The 18,301-nt window shown below is 54.4% G+C and overlaps 1 protein-coding gene across 3 annotated transcripts in view; it reads left to right on the top strand.

Annotated features, from left to right (window-relative positions):
* The first annotated feature begins 381 nt into the window (after nucleotides 1–381).
* Nucleotides 382–18,301, top strand: part of CAMK2B (calcium/calmodulin dependent protein kinase II beta) — an 88,411-nt gene continuing 70,491 nt past the window's right edge. For 2 of the 3 annotated variants that reach the window (XM_072965272.1, XM_072965274.1), the window contains exon 1: nucleotides 405–644. In XM_072965272.1, coding sequence (XP_072821373.1) covers nucleotides 580–644 — 65 coding nt within the window. In that variant the 5' untranslated portion in view covers nucleotides 405–579. Of the gene's footprint in view, nucleotides 645–18,301 lie in introns of all 3 variants that reach the window. The other variant, XM_072965273.1, reaches the window with a different exon arrangement.

Genomic DNA, 18,301 nt, shown 5'->3' with positions numbered 1-18,301 from the left:
CCCTTGAGGTCCAGGCTGAGGTAGGCCTTCAGGGGAGAAAGCCGGGTGGGTTCACTGGGGACAGTCCCGGGGGTGTGTGTGTCTGTGTGGGCAGGGGAGCCGCCAGCAGGCAGCCGGCTCAGGGTTCCCCGTGTGCGTGGCCCCAAGCGCATGGACGCGGGTGCGGGTGCCAAGCAGCACGTGCAGGGCGAGGGCGCGTGTGTAGGGCGCCAGTGCGAATGCAGGGAGCGGGTGCGGGTGCAGGACGCGGATGCTGGTGCGGGAGCGGGTGCAGGGCGCGTGCAAGGGGCGGCGGGCGGGGCGGGCGCGGCGGCGGCGGCGGCGGCGGCGGCGGCGGCGGCGACAGCGGCGCCCGCGCTCCCCGCGCGTAGGTGTGCGGCGCGCTCCGGGCGGGGACGGAGCGCGCAGATCTCGCGTGCGCTCGCCGCCCGGCGCAGCCCAGCCCGGCCCCCGCTCGGCGCCGCGAGCCGAGGTGTCGCCCGCGCCCGCGCCCGTGTCGCCGCCGTGCCCGCGAGCGGGAGCCGGAGTCGCCGCCGCCCGAGCGCAGCAGAGCGCACGCCGAGCCCGTCCGTCGCCGCCATGGCCACCACGGTGACTTGCACCCGCTTCACCGACGAGTACCAGCTCTACGAGGATATTGGCAAGTAAGAGCCGCGGCGCGTGCGGGCCGGGCCGGGCCGGGGACCCCGGAGGGCGCCGCGCTCCGAGGGTCGGGACCCGGGAGACCCAGACCCTCCGTGCCGCGGGGCTCCGAGCGCACTGCGGCCCCGCGCGCCCCCGGCTCCGCCAGGCTCCGGGCCCGGAGCGCACGGCCCCGCGCGGCCCCGACCCACCGGGCTCGGGGACCCAGCCGCCGGACCTCCGCGCGTGCGGCCCTGCCGGGCCCTGCCCACCGCGGCTACCCGGCCGGAGGCCCGGGCTCGGGGCGCGGGGCTCGGCGAAGCGGGGGCGGCAGCAGGTGTCCCCGGAGCGCCGGGCAGACGTGACGCATTTGGCGGCGGAGGTCAGAGAGGAGCGGCGCGCGGGGGCGGCCGCGGGGCCTGGAGCGCGGGGGAGGGGGCGGCCCTGGCCGGGAGGGTCTTCCCCGGCGGGGGCCGCGCCGTCCCCACCCCCACCGAGCGGCCAGGCGCGGGGGCGGCGGGACAGGCTCTGCGCCTGCTTCTCCGCGTGGCTCCATCCGCGCGGGGGGTGCCCGCTGCGCGCCGCTCCGCGTGGGAACAGCTTCTGCTGTGGGTCCCCAGGGGAATGTGGGTTCTGGAGGATTTTCTCCCAGATCTTTCTGGAAAGAGGAGTCTGAAGAGCTGGGGGCCGAGGTTAAGGAAGCTTGGATCAGGTCACTGGGGTGGAGATGAGGGGGTGAGGTGGGAGCCTGATGGGCTTCTGTTTAGAGGGTGGTCGAGGTAGGTGGGGGCTGGATTTTGGAGAGGTTTTGGGGGAGGTAATGGGGAAGGACTTTGAAGGTTTGTTTCAGGTAGGGCCTCACCGGGGGAACAGGTGGCTCAGGGCTCTGCTCACCAACCGGAATGGTGTGGGGCCCCAGACCTGGCTCTGCCGTAGGGATCTAGGCTAAAGCCGGTCAGGAGCTCTTCTCTGTCCTGGGGTCTCCGCTCTGTGCATGAGGGTGCGTGCACCTGACATCCCTCGGTCTGGCTCCAAAACTCCTGAATCCGCAAGGCTCTAGTGTGGCGTGGCCAGAGCCCCATTCTCCTCCATCCTCCTCCATGCCTCCCGCATGGGGCGCTGGCAAGGTTTCCCCTTACACATCCAGCGGCAGATCCTTATTTCTCCCTTTATTAAAAGACGTCTGTGGTGATACCTTGTGTTGGCGAAGGATGCTGATCATTGATAATTGTGGGTGCGAGCTGGGAGGAGTGTGGGGGTGTGTGAATTCCCCAATTCTCCCTGCACGTGGGGGAGGACGCCAGTCAGGCCTGGGGAGCTGAGGAATAGGGGTGGGTGGGGTCACGGCTGGGCCCTGGGGACCCAGAAACTCCCTTCCCTCAGGTGAGGGCTAGTTGGGTGCCTGGCCCCAAGGCGGGGGGACCTGGAGAGCAGAGCAGAGAAGTGGTTTCTGTGAATGTCCCTGGGCCAGCGGCCCTGTAGGGTGGTCATCCCCACCCCAGGCCTCTGGTTCCAGCAGCAGCCACTGGTTTTCCTGGCTGCTGCCATCCACACCCGCTCTGGGGAGTGGAGGTTTCTGGGGTGCCCTCGGGAAGGCTGAATGGGGTGGCTAACCCCACAGTGGAGGCCAGGCTCCTTTTCTGTCAGCAAGAATGTGAGCAGCCATGGGAACGGAGCCGGGGGCCTCGGGCGTGAGTGGGTGAGGAAGCCTAGCTGTCAAGGGGGCCCAGAGGCCCAGATGAGGAGGGGATGTACCTCAGCATGTGGGCTGGCCCTCCAGAGGACTTCGGCTTGGCCCAGCTCCTCTTGATGGAGCCCCTCGACGCCAGGCCCAGTGAGGGATGCTCAGGGGTCTGTCACAGCCCTGCTGGGGTATCTGGGGTGCAGTGGAGGCTGGGCCAGTGCAGGGTGAACAGCAGTGGGGCCTGGGTCAGGAGCGAGGGCCAGGCACTCTGGCCACAGCCTCCCACAGGGCTGGGGTCCGCAGTGGCCATGTTGGTGGTTGTTGACAGCGCCTGGCCTGCCCGAGGCACAGTTGGTGTTGCTTCCCGGCCCAGGTGGATGTGTCCAAGTTTATTTAAAGCTGCAGCCCCTGGCACCAGTCAGGCGACACTGAGCTCCCTGCCCGGGAAGGGTCGGGCCACCGGCCCACAGCTGCTCGCGTGACATGGCCACCGGCCTCTCCCCTCCCTTTCTCTCTCTTGTCCCACCCTCCTCATTGCTGCCTCTGCTTGGGATCATCCCCTGGGGGCCCAGGCATCGGGCCCCAGGGCACAGAGAATGTTTTCTGGGGCTCTGCCCTTCCTTGCCCAGCCAGGACAGGGCTCCTGAACACCGCCCGGACAGATACAGAGCAGGACAGCAAAGCCCTCGGCCCAGCGTGGACCAGTCAGCAAAGTGGTTTCAAATTTTTTTCTATCTTGGATAGATTTTTTTTTTTAATGGAGAAAACTTCCAGGAGTACTAAAATAAACACTTGTATCTCGTCTTCCTGGAATTGGAAACTGTTACTCTTTTTATGATTTGGGCTTTAAGTTCTTTTTTAAAAAATTATAAGAAATAAAGCGTCACAAATAAATCTTAAGGGACCATTCTCCTCCAGGGACTGTCGTGCTTTTGGAATTTTGTCCTCGCAGATCTTTGTGGTTCATTTACACACAGATAGAAGTATGCACAACCAACATAAAGGATTCTTTGGTATGTTTGCTTTTAAGTTTCCATGAAAATCCGGAGACTTGTTTTTGCACTCAGCTCAGCCTTCTCGGCATCTGTGCCTGGTGACGTGTGCTGACCTCTTGCTGCCGCTTGTGCGTGGTGACCGTAGATACAGTACATCCTGGGCCCTCCTCGTGGTACTCTTGGAGGTACCCAGGGTTTCGCCTTTCCAATCACACTTCCTGGCCTGCAGGTGTGAGGGTTTCCTTAGGGTTTGTCCCTGGCGGTGGCGGTGCTAGCCGGGGGTCCTGGGGTCCTCCACGTCTCCCCTGTGCCCGCTCCCACCAGCCTCCTCCCCCCCCTCCCCGGCCCTCGGCGCTGGCGGGCCTTGCATGTCCGACTGTTTGGTGGGTAGGAAGGTCTTGGATTTTGCAAGATCTTTTCCTTGGAGGGGTTGTTCCCTTTAAAATACGGGTGATCCAGGGAGAAAGCTTCCACATGGCTCTGGATATAATCCAGGGTTTCATGGACCCCTCCCCTTGGGGGATGGTAAGCCCCACCCCCCGCGTTGTAACAACCTCTGAAGTGCACATGACTTTGGACATCTGATTTTATTTGACTCAAGTTGCCCAGGAGTACCCCCTCACCCTCCATTTTATAGACACAGAACCACAACTCAGGGAGCGGGGGTGGGGGGCAACTTGCCCTGGCAGACAGGAAGGCCCGGATGTCCAGTCCAGGGCACCCCTGTCCCTCCCAGTTTCCCTGAACCTCAGCTAGGCCCAGAGCTGACCTTGGGGTGTCCTTGCCTCCATCCAGCGTGCCCCAGTCGGTGGAGAGAAGATCTTGTCCTGGGGACGGGCCCCTCGCCGGGAGGATGGCCGTCAGCCTTCCGTGCTTTCTCCACAGAGTCACAGCTAGCAAGAGCTTGCTAGGTAGTTACTAGGTAAACTCAGGAAATTCAGAGCAAATCGATGGTGAGCCTCCCGAGCTCGAAGCCTGGTTGTCAGGGAAGAGAGGACTCAGTGGAGGAGAGGGAGTCACCGTATTTGCTTTCTCCCGCCCTCTCCTCGGCACATCGGGCACTTCCTGCCTCAGGGCCTTTGCCTGTGCTGTTCTGTTCTCCTCCCATGGCCACACAACTCCTTCCCCTGGCTGCTCAGCGAGGAATCCCCTGCCTCCTCCCTGCCTCATCCCCGTCCCAACTTCTCCCTACTTGTGCCTTCCCCTGCCAAGCGGCACCATCTGACATGCTGGGCAGCCCCCACACAAAGACGGGGTGTCGGGCCCGCCTCCAGCGCCAGGCGCGGTGTGCACATCTGCACGCGTGAGGAAGGGGCCAGGGAACCGGGCGGCCTCTGCCTGCTGGGCTGGCTCCCAGAGTTGGAGTCTGGATCCCTAATGTAGGGTATTTAGAAGAAGTCGCACACATTGAGGCTCCTGCAAGATGCACACGAAGGTGAGGCTAGTTTAGTTACTATTGAACGGTATTTTTATACCATAACCTACTTTGCTGCGAGCTAAGAATATATCTCGCGCTTGCTACCTGCACTCTTTCTCTCCTGGTTACAGTCGCTAGCAGTTAAGTGGTGCTTATTACATTAAGGTGCTGGATCTGTGAAATAGATACCGTGATCACTCCGCATTTAGCGAAGAGGTGCCTGAGGCACAGAGAAGCTCCACCCAGGGCCAAGGCCACACAGGGCCAGAGTCTGAATCCAGGCAGTTGACTCTGGCATCCACCTTCTGCTTCTTTCCGAAGCTCATGACCCTACTGTAGCCTGTACTTTTAAAATGCTGTTATTCCATTGACTGGCTCATGGCGTGCTTGTGGTCCACTCTGACCCTCGGCTCCTCAGGGCCTTGCCTGTCCTTGGTGGGCTGCTCACCAAGCCATCTTTGTGCATTTCCAGCACAAGGCACTGCCCTACGGTTCCTTTTTGTAGAAACCTCATTTCCTTTCATCGTCCCTCTGTGACAACCAACACTCTGCTCCCCTGTTTTGGGACGAGCAAGGCTTGAAGTTTTATTTTATTATTGAAACAATAAAGATAATGTCTTATGAAGAAGAATCAATACGTAAGTATGTGCAGTATATGTGACTCCTTTTCAGTCAAGTCTCCTCATTCCCCAGGGGAACCTGGGCTGTCTACTTTAACGTCTGTATAAGGATGTATATATGTGCATATATACGTGTGTATGTATACACACGTATACATGCACACATATATAAGATTTTAAAAACAGAGATGTAATTCTGCAATTTATTTGCCTCCAACACTTTCATGACGATCCCTCCATGTCAGAGAGTCTTTTCTTACAGCTAAGTGCCTGCCAGGTCCCTTAGAAGCAGAGAGATGTGTGTGTCTGTTGTGGTCATAGTTTTAAAACCCAAAATGGGGACCCGTTCTCCGACAGGCATGACAGAGGGAGAATGGATCCTGTGTTTGAAATTGGGGGCCCGAGAGTTATCAGGAGGGCACGATTTTAGTGGATGAAGGAGGGCCTTTTGTTCTTGGAGGGACCCCCCGGGGTGGGACACAGGATTCTTGTTCAAAAAGAACCCAAGAAGGTATTCCTCTTTTTTTTTTTTTTTTCAAATTTGAGGCATCCTTCAAGAATCTAGGGGAGAGAGATGCAATGTTGGATTTTCTTTCTTCCGCCTAATACGAAATCCTAGCAGAGATGGTTTCCTTAGAGAGTCCATATTGAGCCGCCTGGAATTTAACAAGCGCTTTAATCGGAAAGACCAAGTGGAGGTGACGTGAATAGCGTCTGCTCCTTGGAAACGTGTCGTCCCTCCCACTGCTCGCTGAGGCCACCTGGTCCGAGGCAAGAGATGGTGGCCTTTCTGGAGATTTCAAATGTATTTTCAAAATTTTTAATTCCCTCTCTCCCCCACCCACAACGGAATCTGGTTTGATTATTTTTAAAAGCATCGTTCGCAGCTGCAAGTCACTTTGTTAGTGTAAAAACGTAAAAAATGCATTATGTATCAACTTGGCTTTCCAAAAATTACCATATTGGCGTGTTACATAGAAATGTATATTTTATTCATATAAAGATCTGAATCTATTTAAAATGAAAATATCCTTATTGGCAACGATCCTTTTTGGCAGTTACCTGGGTGCCTAACTTTCGGGTGGCCTTTGTCTCCGGGGTAAGAGGGTCGCTAGCTTGCTCGGTGGCTGCAGCTCCTGGTGGGCATGGTTCTTTTTTGCATTGACAGAATGATCCTAAAATAACTAAACTTATGCATCTTTGTTAAGGCAGATACAAGCTTTTGTTGAATTTTAGAACAGATTGGCACTAGTTGGGCAAAGATTTAAGAACATCTTTTGGAGGAAGCATAAGCCACACTGTTCTGCAGGCCTAATTTGAGAACGACCACCTTTCCCCGCTTTCTGAGCAGCCAGGGAGGCCTGGGGGAAGGAGATGCTGTGGCCGTTACCATGAAACAGGAGGGGTGTCCTGTCTTCTGATGTCACGCCCTCCGTGGCGCCGAGCACATCTCAGTTGGTGCCCATTTCCAGGGAGGAGCCGAGGGGCAGCCCCCGCCTCTCTGTCACAGTCCACGCTGAATTCCAGGGCTTAGAACCAGGCCTGGTGCACGGTAGGTGCCTAACAGAGTGACCTCCTGTCACCCTGTAATAGAGGGGAGCCTTGCAGGTGGTTGGAGGCATCGGGTGCTGGTGATCTGGGGGGTGTCCTCAGATGCCCAGCCTGAGTGGCCGCCTGTCCCGTGACCTGGTGAGGTGCAGCCGCAGGGCTGGCGTGAATTACGCGCTTGCGCGGAGACTGATGCCAAGGGGTTGGCAGCATTCTGCCCATCTCTTAATAACGTTCTTCACGTGGCTTCTGTTCTGGTACCCAAGTTGCGGTGCAGCCTGACTTTCAAAGTCATTGGTTTGACCCAGGCTGTCAGTTAGGCGCTTTCTGGGTAGAGTGCCGGTCTAGTTAGGAGCTGCTCCTGCTGACACAGGTGACCTGGGCTGTGGATCCTGGCCTCCGGCTGCCCGTGGGGGACCCCACCCCAGATCAGCCAAATCAGACAACAGTTGGGTGATGGCGCCTCAGCGGTGTCCCGTGGGCAGCATGGTAACTGACCCTCCGGGGGCCTCTGCATCCAAGGCCAGGCCCACGCACCCGCGCCCTCCCTTGGCTCTGTAAACCTCACCTTAGCTTGAGCTTGCAATTTGCCTGCCTTTTTCAATACATTCAACAGTGTTACCCCTGACCCTATCCGAGTCGCCGGGAGCAGGGCTGTCCTGAAGAAACAAAACTCGAGCCACAAATGTGAGCCACGTGTGTAATTACAATTTTTCTCACCCTGAAATGAAGTAAAAAGAAACAGATGAAAAGAACTTTCATATGTATATAACTCAGTATCTCCAAAATCAATCTCACCGTGTAATCAATATAAAAATTATTGTTCAGCTATTTTATATTTTAAAAAATGTTACTTTTCTGGAATCTGCTGTATAATTTACACTGCTATCACATCTCCCTGTGGACCAGCCGCAGGTTAGGCTCTTAGGGCTCCGTGCAGGCAGCGGTCGCTGTGTTGGACAGTGCATGTCTGGAGCTTCAAGGTCATGCCTGTTATCACATTTCTGTGCAACTTTCCTGGTTTCTTTTGCTCTTCTGAGGATACCTTCACTCCTTCAGCATGTCTGCCTGCACACTTACCATTTGCCAGGCATTTTCTAGGAAATAGTGAACAAAGTCAAGGGTGCCTGCTCTCTCAGGGCTTCTACCAGTGGGGGAGGCAGGTGATCAACAGAAAGATGAAACACATTAGAAGGTGATTGAATATTTCTTCTCTGGGAATAATTAAGGAAACTCAGGAGTGCCAGTTAGGAGGCAGACTGCGATTATAAAAAGGGTGGTCAGGCCAAGGGGAAAGAGTGTAGCTTAGTGGCAGAGCACATGCTTAGCGTGCACAAGGTCCTAGGTTCAATCCCTGGCACATCTATTAAAAATAAATGAATAAATAAATAAATAAACTGAATTACCTCCCCACCTAAAAAAAAAAAAAAAAGGGTGGTGAGGCCAAGGAAAAGAAGAGAAGCCTCAGCTGGCTAAAATCAGGAATGAAAGAGGGGACATTATAGCTGATTTTACAGAAATAAAAGACTGATTAGGGAATTCTACAAACAACTGTGTGCCAAGATGAAGGTAACCTAGGTGAAATGGACAGATTCTTAGAAAGACACAAATGACTGAAATTGACCTAAGAAGAAATAGAGAACTTGAATAGACCTATAACAGCTGAATAGATTAATAAATTTAAAACCTGTAAATGTCCCACAAGCAAAAGTCCAAGCCCAGGTAACTTCACTGGTAAATTCCATCAAACATGTGAAGAATTAATACCAGTCCTTCACAGACTTTTCCAAAAAATAGAAGAGGAGGGAATTCTTCCCAACTCATTCTATTAAGCCGGTAACTACTCTGATACCAAAACCAGGCAAAGACGTCACAAGAAAGAAGGCTACAGACCAAGATCCCTTATGAATGTAGAAGCAATGTCCTCAACAAAATTCTAGCAAAACAAATGTAGCAACATGTAAGAAGGATTATACATCACCAGCAAGTAAGATTTATCCCAGGAATAAAAAGTTGGTTCAGATACAAAATTCAATCGATGTGAGACGCCATATTAATAGAATGAACAAAGGAACTGTATGAGCATCTCAGTAGATGCAAAGCATTTGACAAAATCTAATACTCTTTCCTGCTAGAAACACTCAACAAACTAGGAATAGAAGGGAACTTCCTCAGCTTGATAAAGGGCTTCTATGGAAACCCCACCGCTAACATATTTCATGGAGAAGGACTGACTGCTTTCTCCCTCAGACCAGGAACAAGGCAAGGATGTCAGCTCTCTCGACTACTCTTCAACATGGTGCAGGAGGTTCCAGCTAGGACACTTAAGCAAGAAAGAGAAATAAAAGGCACCGAGTTAGGAAAGGAATTGATAAAACCACCGCTCTTTATAGATAACATGATCTTGTGTATAGAGTAGCCCAAGAAATCCCCTGAAAAGCTATCAGAACTAAAAAATGCATTTAGCAAAGTGGCGAGATACAAGATCAAGGGACAAAAATCTGTTACATTTCATTATACTAGCAATGTTCAACCCCCAAATAAAATTAGGAAAAAAATTTCATTCAGAGTAGTGTCTAAAAGAATACAAGAGATTTGCAGATACTAACTAATATATATATATAAAATAGATAAACAACAAATTTATACTGTAGAGCACAGGGAACTATGTTCAATGTCTTGTAGTAACTTATGGTGAAAAAGAATATGAAAATGAATATACGTATGTTCATGTATGACTGAAGCATTGTGCTGTACACCAGAAATTGACACAACATTGTAAGCTGACTAGACTTCAATAAAAGTATATTAAAAGAGTACGATATGTAGTAATAAATTAATAAAAAGTAGCAGAAGGCTTGAACGTTGAAAACTACGACCTACTTTTGAAAGAAATGAAAGAAGATTAAATAAATGGAAAGACGTTTCATGTTCGTGGCCTGGAAGATTTGATATTGACAATACACTCCAAACTGATCTCCCAAGAGGCAATGCAATACCTGTCAGAATTCCAGCTGTCTTTAAAAAAAAAAGAGTAAGTAAGAATGCAATTCACATGGAAACGTAAGGGACCCGGAAGAGCCAGCACAATCTTGAAAAAGAACTACGTTGGAGGACTCACACTTCCTGATTGCAAAATTAACTGTCCACCTACAGCAGCCTAGACAGAGTGGGTACTGTGTGGCATTAAGTGTGGGTGTAATGAGGCCGAAGGATAAACAAATAAATCTGTGGAAGGGGAATGAGAGTCTGGAATAAACCCAGGCATCTCTGGTCAGTTGATTTTTTGACAAAACTGACAAGACAATGGGGAAAGAGTAATGGTCCATTCAACCAATGGACAGTTGAATATCCATGTGCAAAAGAATGAAGTTAGAATTCTACCTAACACCAGATACAAAAATTATCTAGAGATGGGTCATAGACCTAATTGTGGGAGCTAAAACTATAAAATTCCTAGAAGAAAATGTAGGAGTCAATCTTTGTGGCCTTGGCTTTAGCAACGGTTTCTTAGGTATGACACCACAGATCACAAGTGACAAAAGACAAATGCATAAATTGGACTTAACCCACATTAAAAAACTTTTGGGCTTTGAAGGACACGAACAGGAATGTGAAAAGACAACCCATAGAATGGGAGAAAATATTTGCAAATCGTTTAGCTGATAAGGATCTAATATAATTGAATATTTTAAGAACTTATTACCTAACGATAGGAAGACAAATGACCCAATTAAAAAATGGGCAAAGGACCTGAATAGACATTTCTCCAAAGAAGATGCACCAGAGGACAACAAGCATACAAAAAGATGCTCAACATCATTTGGGAAATGAAATCAAAACCACAATGAGATACCACCTCACTCCTTCAAGAATGGCTAGAATCAAAAAGACAGACCATGCCAAGTGCTGGTGAGGATGTGGAGTTGGAACCCTCGTCTTGCTGGCGGGGTTGTAACATGATGCAGCTGTCCTGGAAAGCAGTCTGACAGTTCCTCAAAATGTCCCATTCCTAGATTTGGACCCAAGAGATATGAAAACATATGACTGCACAAAAGCTTGTTCATAGCAGTGTTATCATAACAGCCAAAAAGTAGAAACAACCCAAATGCCCATCAACTGATGAATGGATAAAGAAAATTCGTTATATCCACACAATGGAATATTATTCAGGCATGAAAAGAAATGGAGTGCATTATGAATTGACTCATGTGCCTCAGGGCAGGGTCCAAAGCACCATGGCCAAGCCACAGTGAATGGTCTCCCATGTCCCTTGGCTCCAACCTTCACTCCATCCCACACTGAGGCGCCTGTCATCGAGTCCAGAAGCAGCTAAGAGCCTCCTGGAAGCGGGTGGGTGGAGGCTGGCTTGGGACAGACAGCAGGGGATGAGAGGCCTGGAGGGCAGACCTGCAGACTTTTCTCCCCATGGCTCCAGCCCGCTTCTTACTCCCCCAAATCTTGGTGTTTTGTTTATCGGGGCCAGGACTGGCTTTGAGTCCAGAGCGGTCTCAGAGTGGACACAGTGTAATGATGGGGAGCAAGAGGCTGCACCCCCGGCCCAGATCGTGCGCCTGCGCACAGCTCCGGAAGTTACCATCCTTGCACCCATCTCCTGGCTCTGATTGAGGGAGGTGAGACTGTGCCAGGATGGGTGCTGGGTAGGAGGGTGAGGCTCCTCTGGAGCAGGGAGGGTGGGTCCCAGTGGGTGTGGTGACGGGTGTGGGCAGAGGAGGAGGAGGACACCTGTCAGCATGATTGGCAGTGACGGGAGGGGCTGGAGTGGGGCTGGTGGGAGAGTTCCAACCCCAAACCCCAGGCTCTGTTATTCCGGGACATCTGGCCGCCTCCTTCCTGGGCCTGCTCTGCACACCTCCTCACTGTGCTGGCTGGGTCATCGCCCTTCTTTATGTCCTCCTTCCCACTGCCACCTTGGACCTCACCGGCAGAGGAAGATCCCAGAGCCCACGGGTCCCTAGGAGCAGGGCGTGGTTTGGAGTCCAGCAGCCCAAGTGCCACATGGGGTGAGGGCCCCGCAGCCCCTGGTGAAGACTGGTGTTGGGGAAGACACCACCATAATACCTCAAGTTCAGGGTTCCACTCCTAGGGACCCTGTAGGTGCCTTGGCTTCCAAGCTCTGCCCCTGGTGTTGCCCTACATCCCGGACCTCCACTTGCTTCTGCCCTGAGTGGCCCTTGGGACTGTCCCATCCAAGACTCCTGGGCCGAGGCCTGAGCGCCGAAGCTAGGGCTCCGGTGTCGCCATCATTCCAGCATGGAGTGGGCCCTGGGGCCCCCTCATCTTTCCTTCCTCGAGGGTGTGCCGCTCCTCAAGTCTGGGTGGGGCCTCGGAACAGCAGTGAGACTTCTTGGGTGCAGACCGTGATGCCTGAGAGGTGATGCTTTTCACGGTTCCTCTGCCGGCCTGGGACTGGGCGCGTTCCTGTCCGTACATTTTTGTTTTCTGATCTGTGAACCAATGCTCATCTTGACTGAGTGCCTGAGTGACAGACTGCCTAGGTTGGCCTGTCTTGGGGGAGTGTTCAGCTCTCTTTTCCATTTCAAGTTTAGACTTTTCTTTTCCTTCCTCCTTCATTGGTGCCCAGCCTCTTCCTGGTGTGGTGACCGACAGGTTCCGTCGCTTTGCTGGCTGGACCCTGTGGAGCAGGGGCTGGAGGGCTGGCTTTGTCCCCTGTTTCTCTTCTCCCCTCCTTTATTCCCTCACTTAAAGGGTACTTAGGCGTCTCTCCTGATGCCGTCTTGGGGACCTGCCTTCTCCTGTCTCCCCATCCTCAGTGGCCCCCTTGGAAGGAATGCCAGGTCCACAGGCCAGCAGCTTCTTAAAGTCTGGTCTGGCGCCTCTGCTGAAATGCAGTCAGACAGTTCATCCCCCTGGATCAAGCTGTGGCTCTGAGTTCCAGTCCCCTTTGCTTTCCCGCCTCCTACGTCTCCCAGCCCTGTGGGTACTGGGTGGTTGGCTGGGGCTTGACCTCAATGGAGACTTCTGTGCCGTTACCTCTAGGGGTTTGTAGGGTCTTGCGCCTTGGTCCCCACTGGGGTGCAGTCCACGTTAAAGCCACTGCAGGGGCTCCAGGCTCCACTGTGCCCAAGTCAGCCTGGGGCTCCTGGGCTCTGTGCGATGGGGGTGGTGAGATGGGTCCTTCCCTGCAGGAAGGGACAATCGTGGCTGTGCCTTGATGGAGAGGGTGGACCAGCACCCTTGGACAGAGGAAGGGTCACCTCTTAGAGCCCCAGTCTCCTCCTCTGTGAAAGAGGAGCGTTGCTGTGAGGGTCAGTCTTGCGGTGCAGGGAGCCCGCCATGTGGCTGCCCTTCCCAGTGCGGGGTGGGCATCCGATCCGGGTCCCATGGCCACGGTGCGTCAGCTTCCCATGCAGTGTCTGTCTCTGGGGCCATAGGGCTGGGACCTGAGGGGCCTGGGGCTGGGAGGAGGGGCCAGGGGTGACCATTAAGGAGATCACAGCTCAGACCGAAAGAGGGGCCCCTCCAGGACACCTGTGGCAGTGCGGTTGGCACTTTTTTGTGCCCGAGCTGAGGAGGGAGGCTGCGGGCTGGGTGGGGTGGGTGTCCCCTGCGAGTGTCTCTCCAGGTCTGCCCCGCAGAGCAGCCACCCTGCCTTGGCCTGGCTGCACCGAGCCCGTCACAGCAGCTCACTCCTTTCAGTTCATGGTTTTCTGTCCGGGATTGTTAAGCATTTTTTTTCCTCTACATCTTTCTTCTTTGTCAGCAGAAGTTAAAGTTTGAAATGTCACATAGTTCTAAAAGAGCTCTTCTTAAAAACCCGATTTAAAGGCAGCATGACAAATACAACTTTCTTTCACTTTTTTCTTGATGATTTCTCAGAGATACAGTTGCAGAACTTTTCTTTTTATAATTGTGGTATATATTTATATTTATATATATATATAATGAAATTTACCATCTTAAGCATTTTTAAGTGTGAAGTTCAGTGGCGTTAAGTGCATTCACTTTGTTGTGCAACCATCACCACCAATGATCCCCAGAATATTTTCATCTTGCAGAACTGAAACTCTGTCCCCATTAAATACTAACTGTCCATCCCCTGCCCGCAGCCCCCGGCCGCCTCCATCCTACCTTCTGTCTCTGAATTTGGTTACTCGAAATACCTCATGTAAGTGGAAAACACACACATTTGTCCCTTTGCATCTGGCTTATTTCGCCCAGCATAATGTCCTCAAGTTTCATCCACGTTGGATCATGTGTCAGAATTCCCCCCCTTTTTGTTTTAAGGCTGAATAATAATTCACGGTGTGGATGGACCACATTTGTTTATACGTTCCCCTGTCGGTGGACACTTTTGGCTGTTGTGAATAGTGCCAATAGTGAGCATGGGTGTGCAAAGGACATTTTTAAAGGTAAAAATACATGGTCTCTTTGCACAGGGCACGACTTCTCAACACTGGGCTGGGAGGCCTTGGGCCACCAGGGAAGCTGTCTGTTTTCAGTTTCCCTCTCTTTAAACCAGGAGGGTTGGGTCAGATGACTTTCTGGGATCCCTTGGGTCTCCATGAATTGACTCTGCGGAAACCCCGCTTCTTTCCTCCAAGACTTGCCACGAAACTCACGTGTCAGAGGCTCAGGTGTCCACGGACTGATCACATGGGTATTTGCATCCCCGAGAATAGAACTTAAAAGAAGAATGAGGTCTGATTGACCTGAAACACAAAACAAAAACAAACCCCTGGCGCTTTCATTGACACACACCTTGCAGGGAAAAGGGACTGAATGGCCATGAAGCCCGTCCTTCTAGGTTCCGGCTCCCGCTGGTCTGGGCCACTGTGCGGTGGTGAGTCGTGGTCTGTGTTTGGAGCACTTGTGTCTGGCGGGCGGTGTTGCTCCCACGCTGGCTCAGACACCCTGCCTCCCGCCAGGGCTGCCAGAACCTTCCCGTCTCTGTCCCTCCTCCCTCCCTCCTCCGATGTCTACTCCTGCTTGTCTTCCACAAGCTGCAGGCTCGGCAGGCAGGCGTTTCAGGCCCGCCGGAGGCGGGGCTGACTCAGTTCTGTCCCTGTCGGCGACTGCCTGGCACTGTGACGAGTGGGGCGGACGTGGCTTTGAAGAGCTGCCTTTGAAGGTGGCACTGCAGGGTGATGGCTCACAGACCCGGGCTGGGAAGGAAGACCCGGCCGGCGCTTTGCGGGGCCTGTGGCTGCGGCTGTGTGTGGCTCCACCTGTCCTGTGGCTTCCGAATCAGCCCTCAGTCCATCCGGCAGCCACATAGACTGCTTTGCAGCCGCGCTGGGCTCATCCCAGATGCGGAGATGCGGAGCCGGCCTTTGCAGCCGTCCAGGGAGGGCCCTGAGTGTGAAGGTGGCAGGTGGGGGCACAGCTGGGGTGGGCCTGGAGCCTGGAAGCCCTGGGCTCAGGTTCTAGGGGGTCATCTTGAGAGCACCGTGGCCCAGAAGTGCTGTCAGTGTCCCCAGGTCAGGACAGGCCGCCTCAGCCCGAGGTGGGCGGGTGGGCTGACCCGGACCCCAGCACCCGGCCCCAGCTGAGCAGCTGTGAGCTGCTCCTTGTCGGAACCTCCTGCACCTGCTCCCTCAGGGCCTCTGCTGCACCTCCCTGAGCCCACCTGGCCTGGCTGTCGGTGGAGGCAGCTGACCATGGACAGATTCCCCGGGGCGGGCTGGGGGAGGCATGCATCCTTGGCCTCTGACCTTGGGGATTCTCTCTGACACCCCCCACTGCAGTTTTCTTTTGGGACCAGAATTCTGAAGGGGTGAGCCTTTCCCCTGGGGGGTTCACGTGCACAACTTCTCCACCCCCTGCCCCAGAACTCCTGTGGAGAGGCGTTGGATCTCAGCATCTCTGGGGTGAGGTGGCTGGCAGCTCCCGGAGCCCCCCAGGTGAGCACCGCCAAGACCCTGGCGAGGTGGCACCCCCACCGGCACACAGTTCTGTCATCTTCATAACCGAGGTGAATTTTACTTCCTTCCCATAATACAGTCATGTTTGTGAACACATAAAAATATTTCCAGCTATTTGTCAGTGAAATAGTTTGCCGTTCTCACCAAGTGTCAGTCAAAGGGAGGCCCATGATGTGACACCCGGGCTCGGTCCGGAGCACCCCGGATGGCTGGAGCAAGGGCGGGTGTCAGGGTCCTCTCTCTGAGCTGGCTCTGCCTGGTGGAAAACAGACGAAAAAATCAGTAGTGTTTCTGGGAACCTCTGTGGTCATTGGTCTCTGATAACTCCGGGGGGGGGGTTGACCTCTGCTTGGTGGGCACCCCAGGGTGGGCAAGGGGCCGGGAGTAAGGAGACGAGGGGTGGGAGCTCCGGGAAGAGGATACTGGGTGGGGTGCCGCCTGCACACAGGGCGGTGGGGGCCCGCTCCTCCAGGCCCGGCCAGGCCTCCCTGTCCATCCACACATCCCTGCTGCTGCCCCTGGCTCCCAGCTCACTGCCAGTTTCCTTTAACAAGCCAGAGTCCTGTGCCATCGAGATTCTGGGGCAAACAAGAGCAGACACGGGCGCTGCCCTGGAAGCACCCACGTTTGTTTCGGGGGACGACAAAAACATGCCTTACTGTCTCTCTCTGGAGCCTGTGACAAGCCTCCTGCTCCTGGCAGGCAGGCCACGGGGCTGCACACGGCGAAGGGGGTTTGCCTTCACATATAAAGAGCTCCTACAGGTCAGTAAGAAAAGAGCCAAAGTTCCAGCTGAAATATGGATGAAGGATGTCAGCAGGCAGTTCAGAGAAAAGGAAATGAAACTTGAAAGAAAATTCTTTTTCTTTAGTGTGGTAGGTAATTAAGTTGATTTATTTTATTTCTGTGTTTATTTTTCAAGGGAGATACTGGGGATTGAACCCAGGACCTCGTGCATGCCAAGCAGGCAGTCTACCACTGAGCTGTACCCTACACGCTGGAAGTTCTTTCAATCTGTGAAAATACGAAGAATAGAAATTAAACCAGAGCTAGTGCTCCCTTGTCCCTGAGTTCACCTCGGGCTTCAAACCCATCTCCCAGGAGGCCCGTGGGCTGATGAGGCTGCCTCGGCCAGTCGGGGCTCAGCTCTCCTGAGGCTGGTGAACAGAGGCCCTGGTTGTGGGTGGGCCCGGATGGCCCGAGGCCTCTCTGTGTAGGCAGGGGAGGAATTTCAGGGATGCAGAGCCGCCTCCTCCAGTCCGGGCTGGGCTGTCCGGCTGCAGGAGGCCCTGCTCACCCCTCCTCCGGCTCCTTTCCCCTTTGTCTCCCCGGCAGGTCCCCCTGTGGGCCAGGTGGGGCCACAGTGCTCCCGTTAGGCCCCTGTCACCCTCTGCAGAGGCCACCGTCGGTCGCAAGGCTGGGTCTGAACTGCAGGCTGTGCCCTGGCCTGGTGGGAGGAGGGGGCCTGGAGCACCGAGGGGTCCAGGCTGGTGCTGGGGCTTTCCTGCCCTCCTACCCCTCCTCTGTCCTTATTTTGGTCTCTGCTTAATGCAGACCCACCTCTGATCTTCATTGCTTCTGGGCAGGGTGGGGCAGGGAGGGCCCAGTGTGGTTGCTGCTGCTGATTCCTGGAAATGAGAGGACTGGAGAGAAAGGGGGAGAACCAGAGAGACGGGCACCAGGACAGAATGGGGAGGAGGGATCGGGCAAGCAGCCCGCGGTCACGAGCCCGGCCCCACTAGAAGCCCAGGCATGGCGTGCCCCGTGGAGGCTGCACACGACAGGCTGGATTTGAGGGGAGCCCTCGACAGAGGCCAGCTCTCACCGAGGGGCCCTTTCTCTTGTCCCCAGGGACAACCTGGACTGTCTGCCCCAACGAGGACTCTGGCCAGGTCAGGATCTCATCTCCCCACCACTCCCCCCACCCTCTGCCCCATCCACAGAGTGAGAGGGGACTGGTGGCCATTTGGGGTGTACAGAGGGGGCCACACCATTCTCTGTTGTAGTCCCCTCTCTAGTAATGCCTGGTAAACGCTAACAGTTTGGGCGGGGGGACCCTGATTGATCGTGCTTGCCCATCCCTGGGGTGTAAGTACACTCATCACCGCCAATGTCAAGCTGCCAGCATGACATCAAACAGCTTGTAAATTTCCCTCTAAATTTGGTTCTCAGTATCCGGTGTGAACTGGCTTGTGAGCCAGACCCCGAGGGAGCCGGGCACCTGGGCACTTCCCTGCCCCGCTCTGCCTGGTCTGGGCTCCGACTCCCGCGCTCGGCTTCTCCTGCTCCCCCCAACCACCAGAGTATTCCGTCCTCCCCCATCCTCCATCCTTTTTGAGCCTAAAAAGGGCACCTGGTAGGTAAGTGTGCAGAAAGGGTGGGCTCCTGTGTTTGAGTCCTGCCTCTCTGCCACCCACAGTGCCTTGAGCTCAGCAAGGCAGCTGGTGCCCCCAACCAGCCCCATCTTCCACGGGGGTCCTAAGAACCAAGAGGGAGATGCTTTGGAAACT

This window comes from Vicugna pacos, chromosome 7, assembly GCF_048564905.1.
Source record: "Vicugna pacos chromosome 7, VicPac4, whole genome shotgun sequence".
In the NCBI taxonomy this organism is placed as follows: domain Eukaryota; kingdom Metazoa; phylum Chordata; class Mammalia; order Artiodactyla; family Camelidae; genus Vicugna; species Vicugna pacos.
Note: the sequence above shows the minus strand (reverse complement) of the source record. Positions and strands in the feature narration are given on the sequence as shown.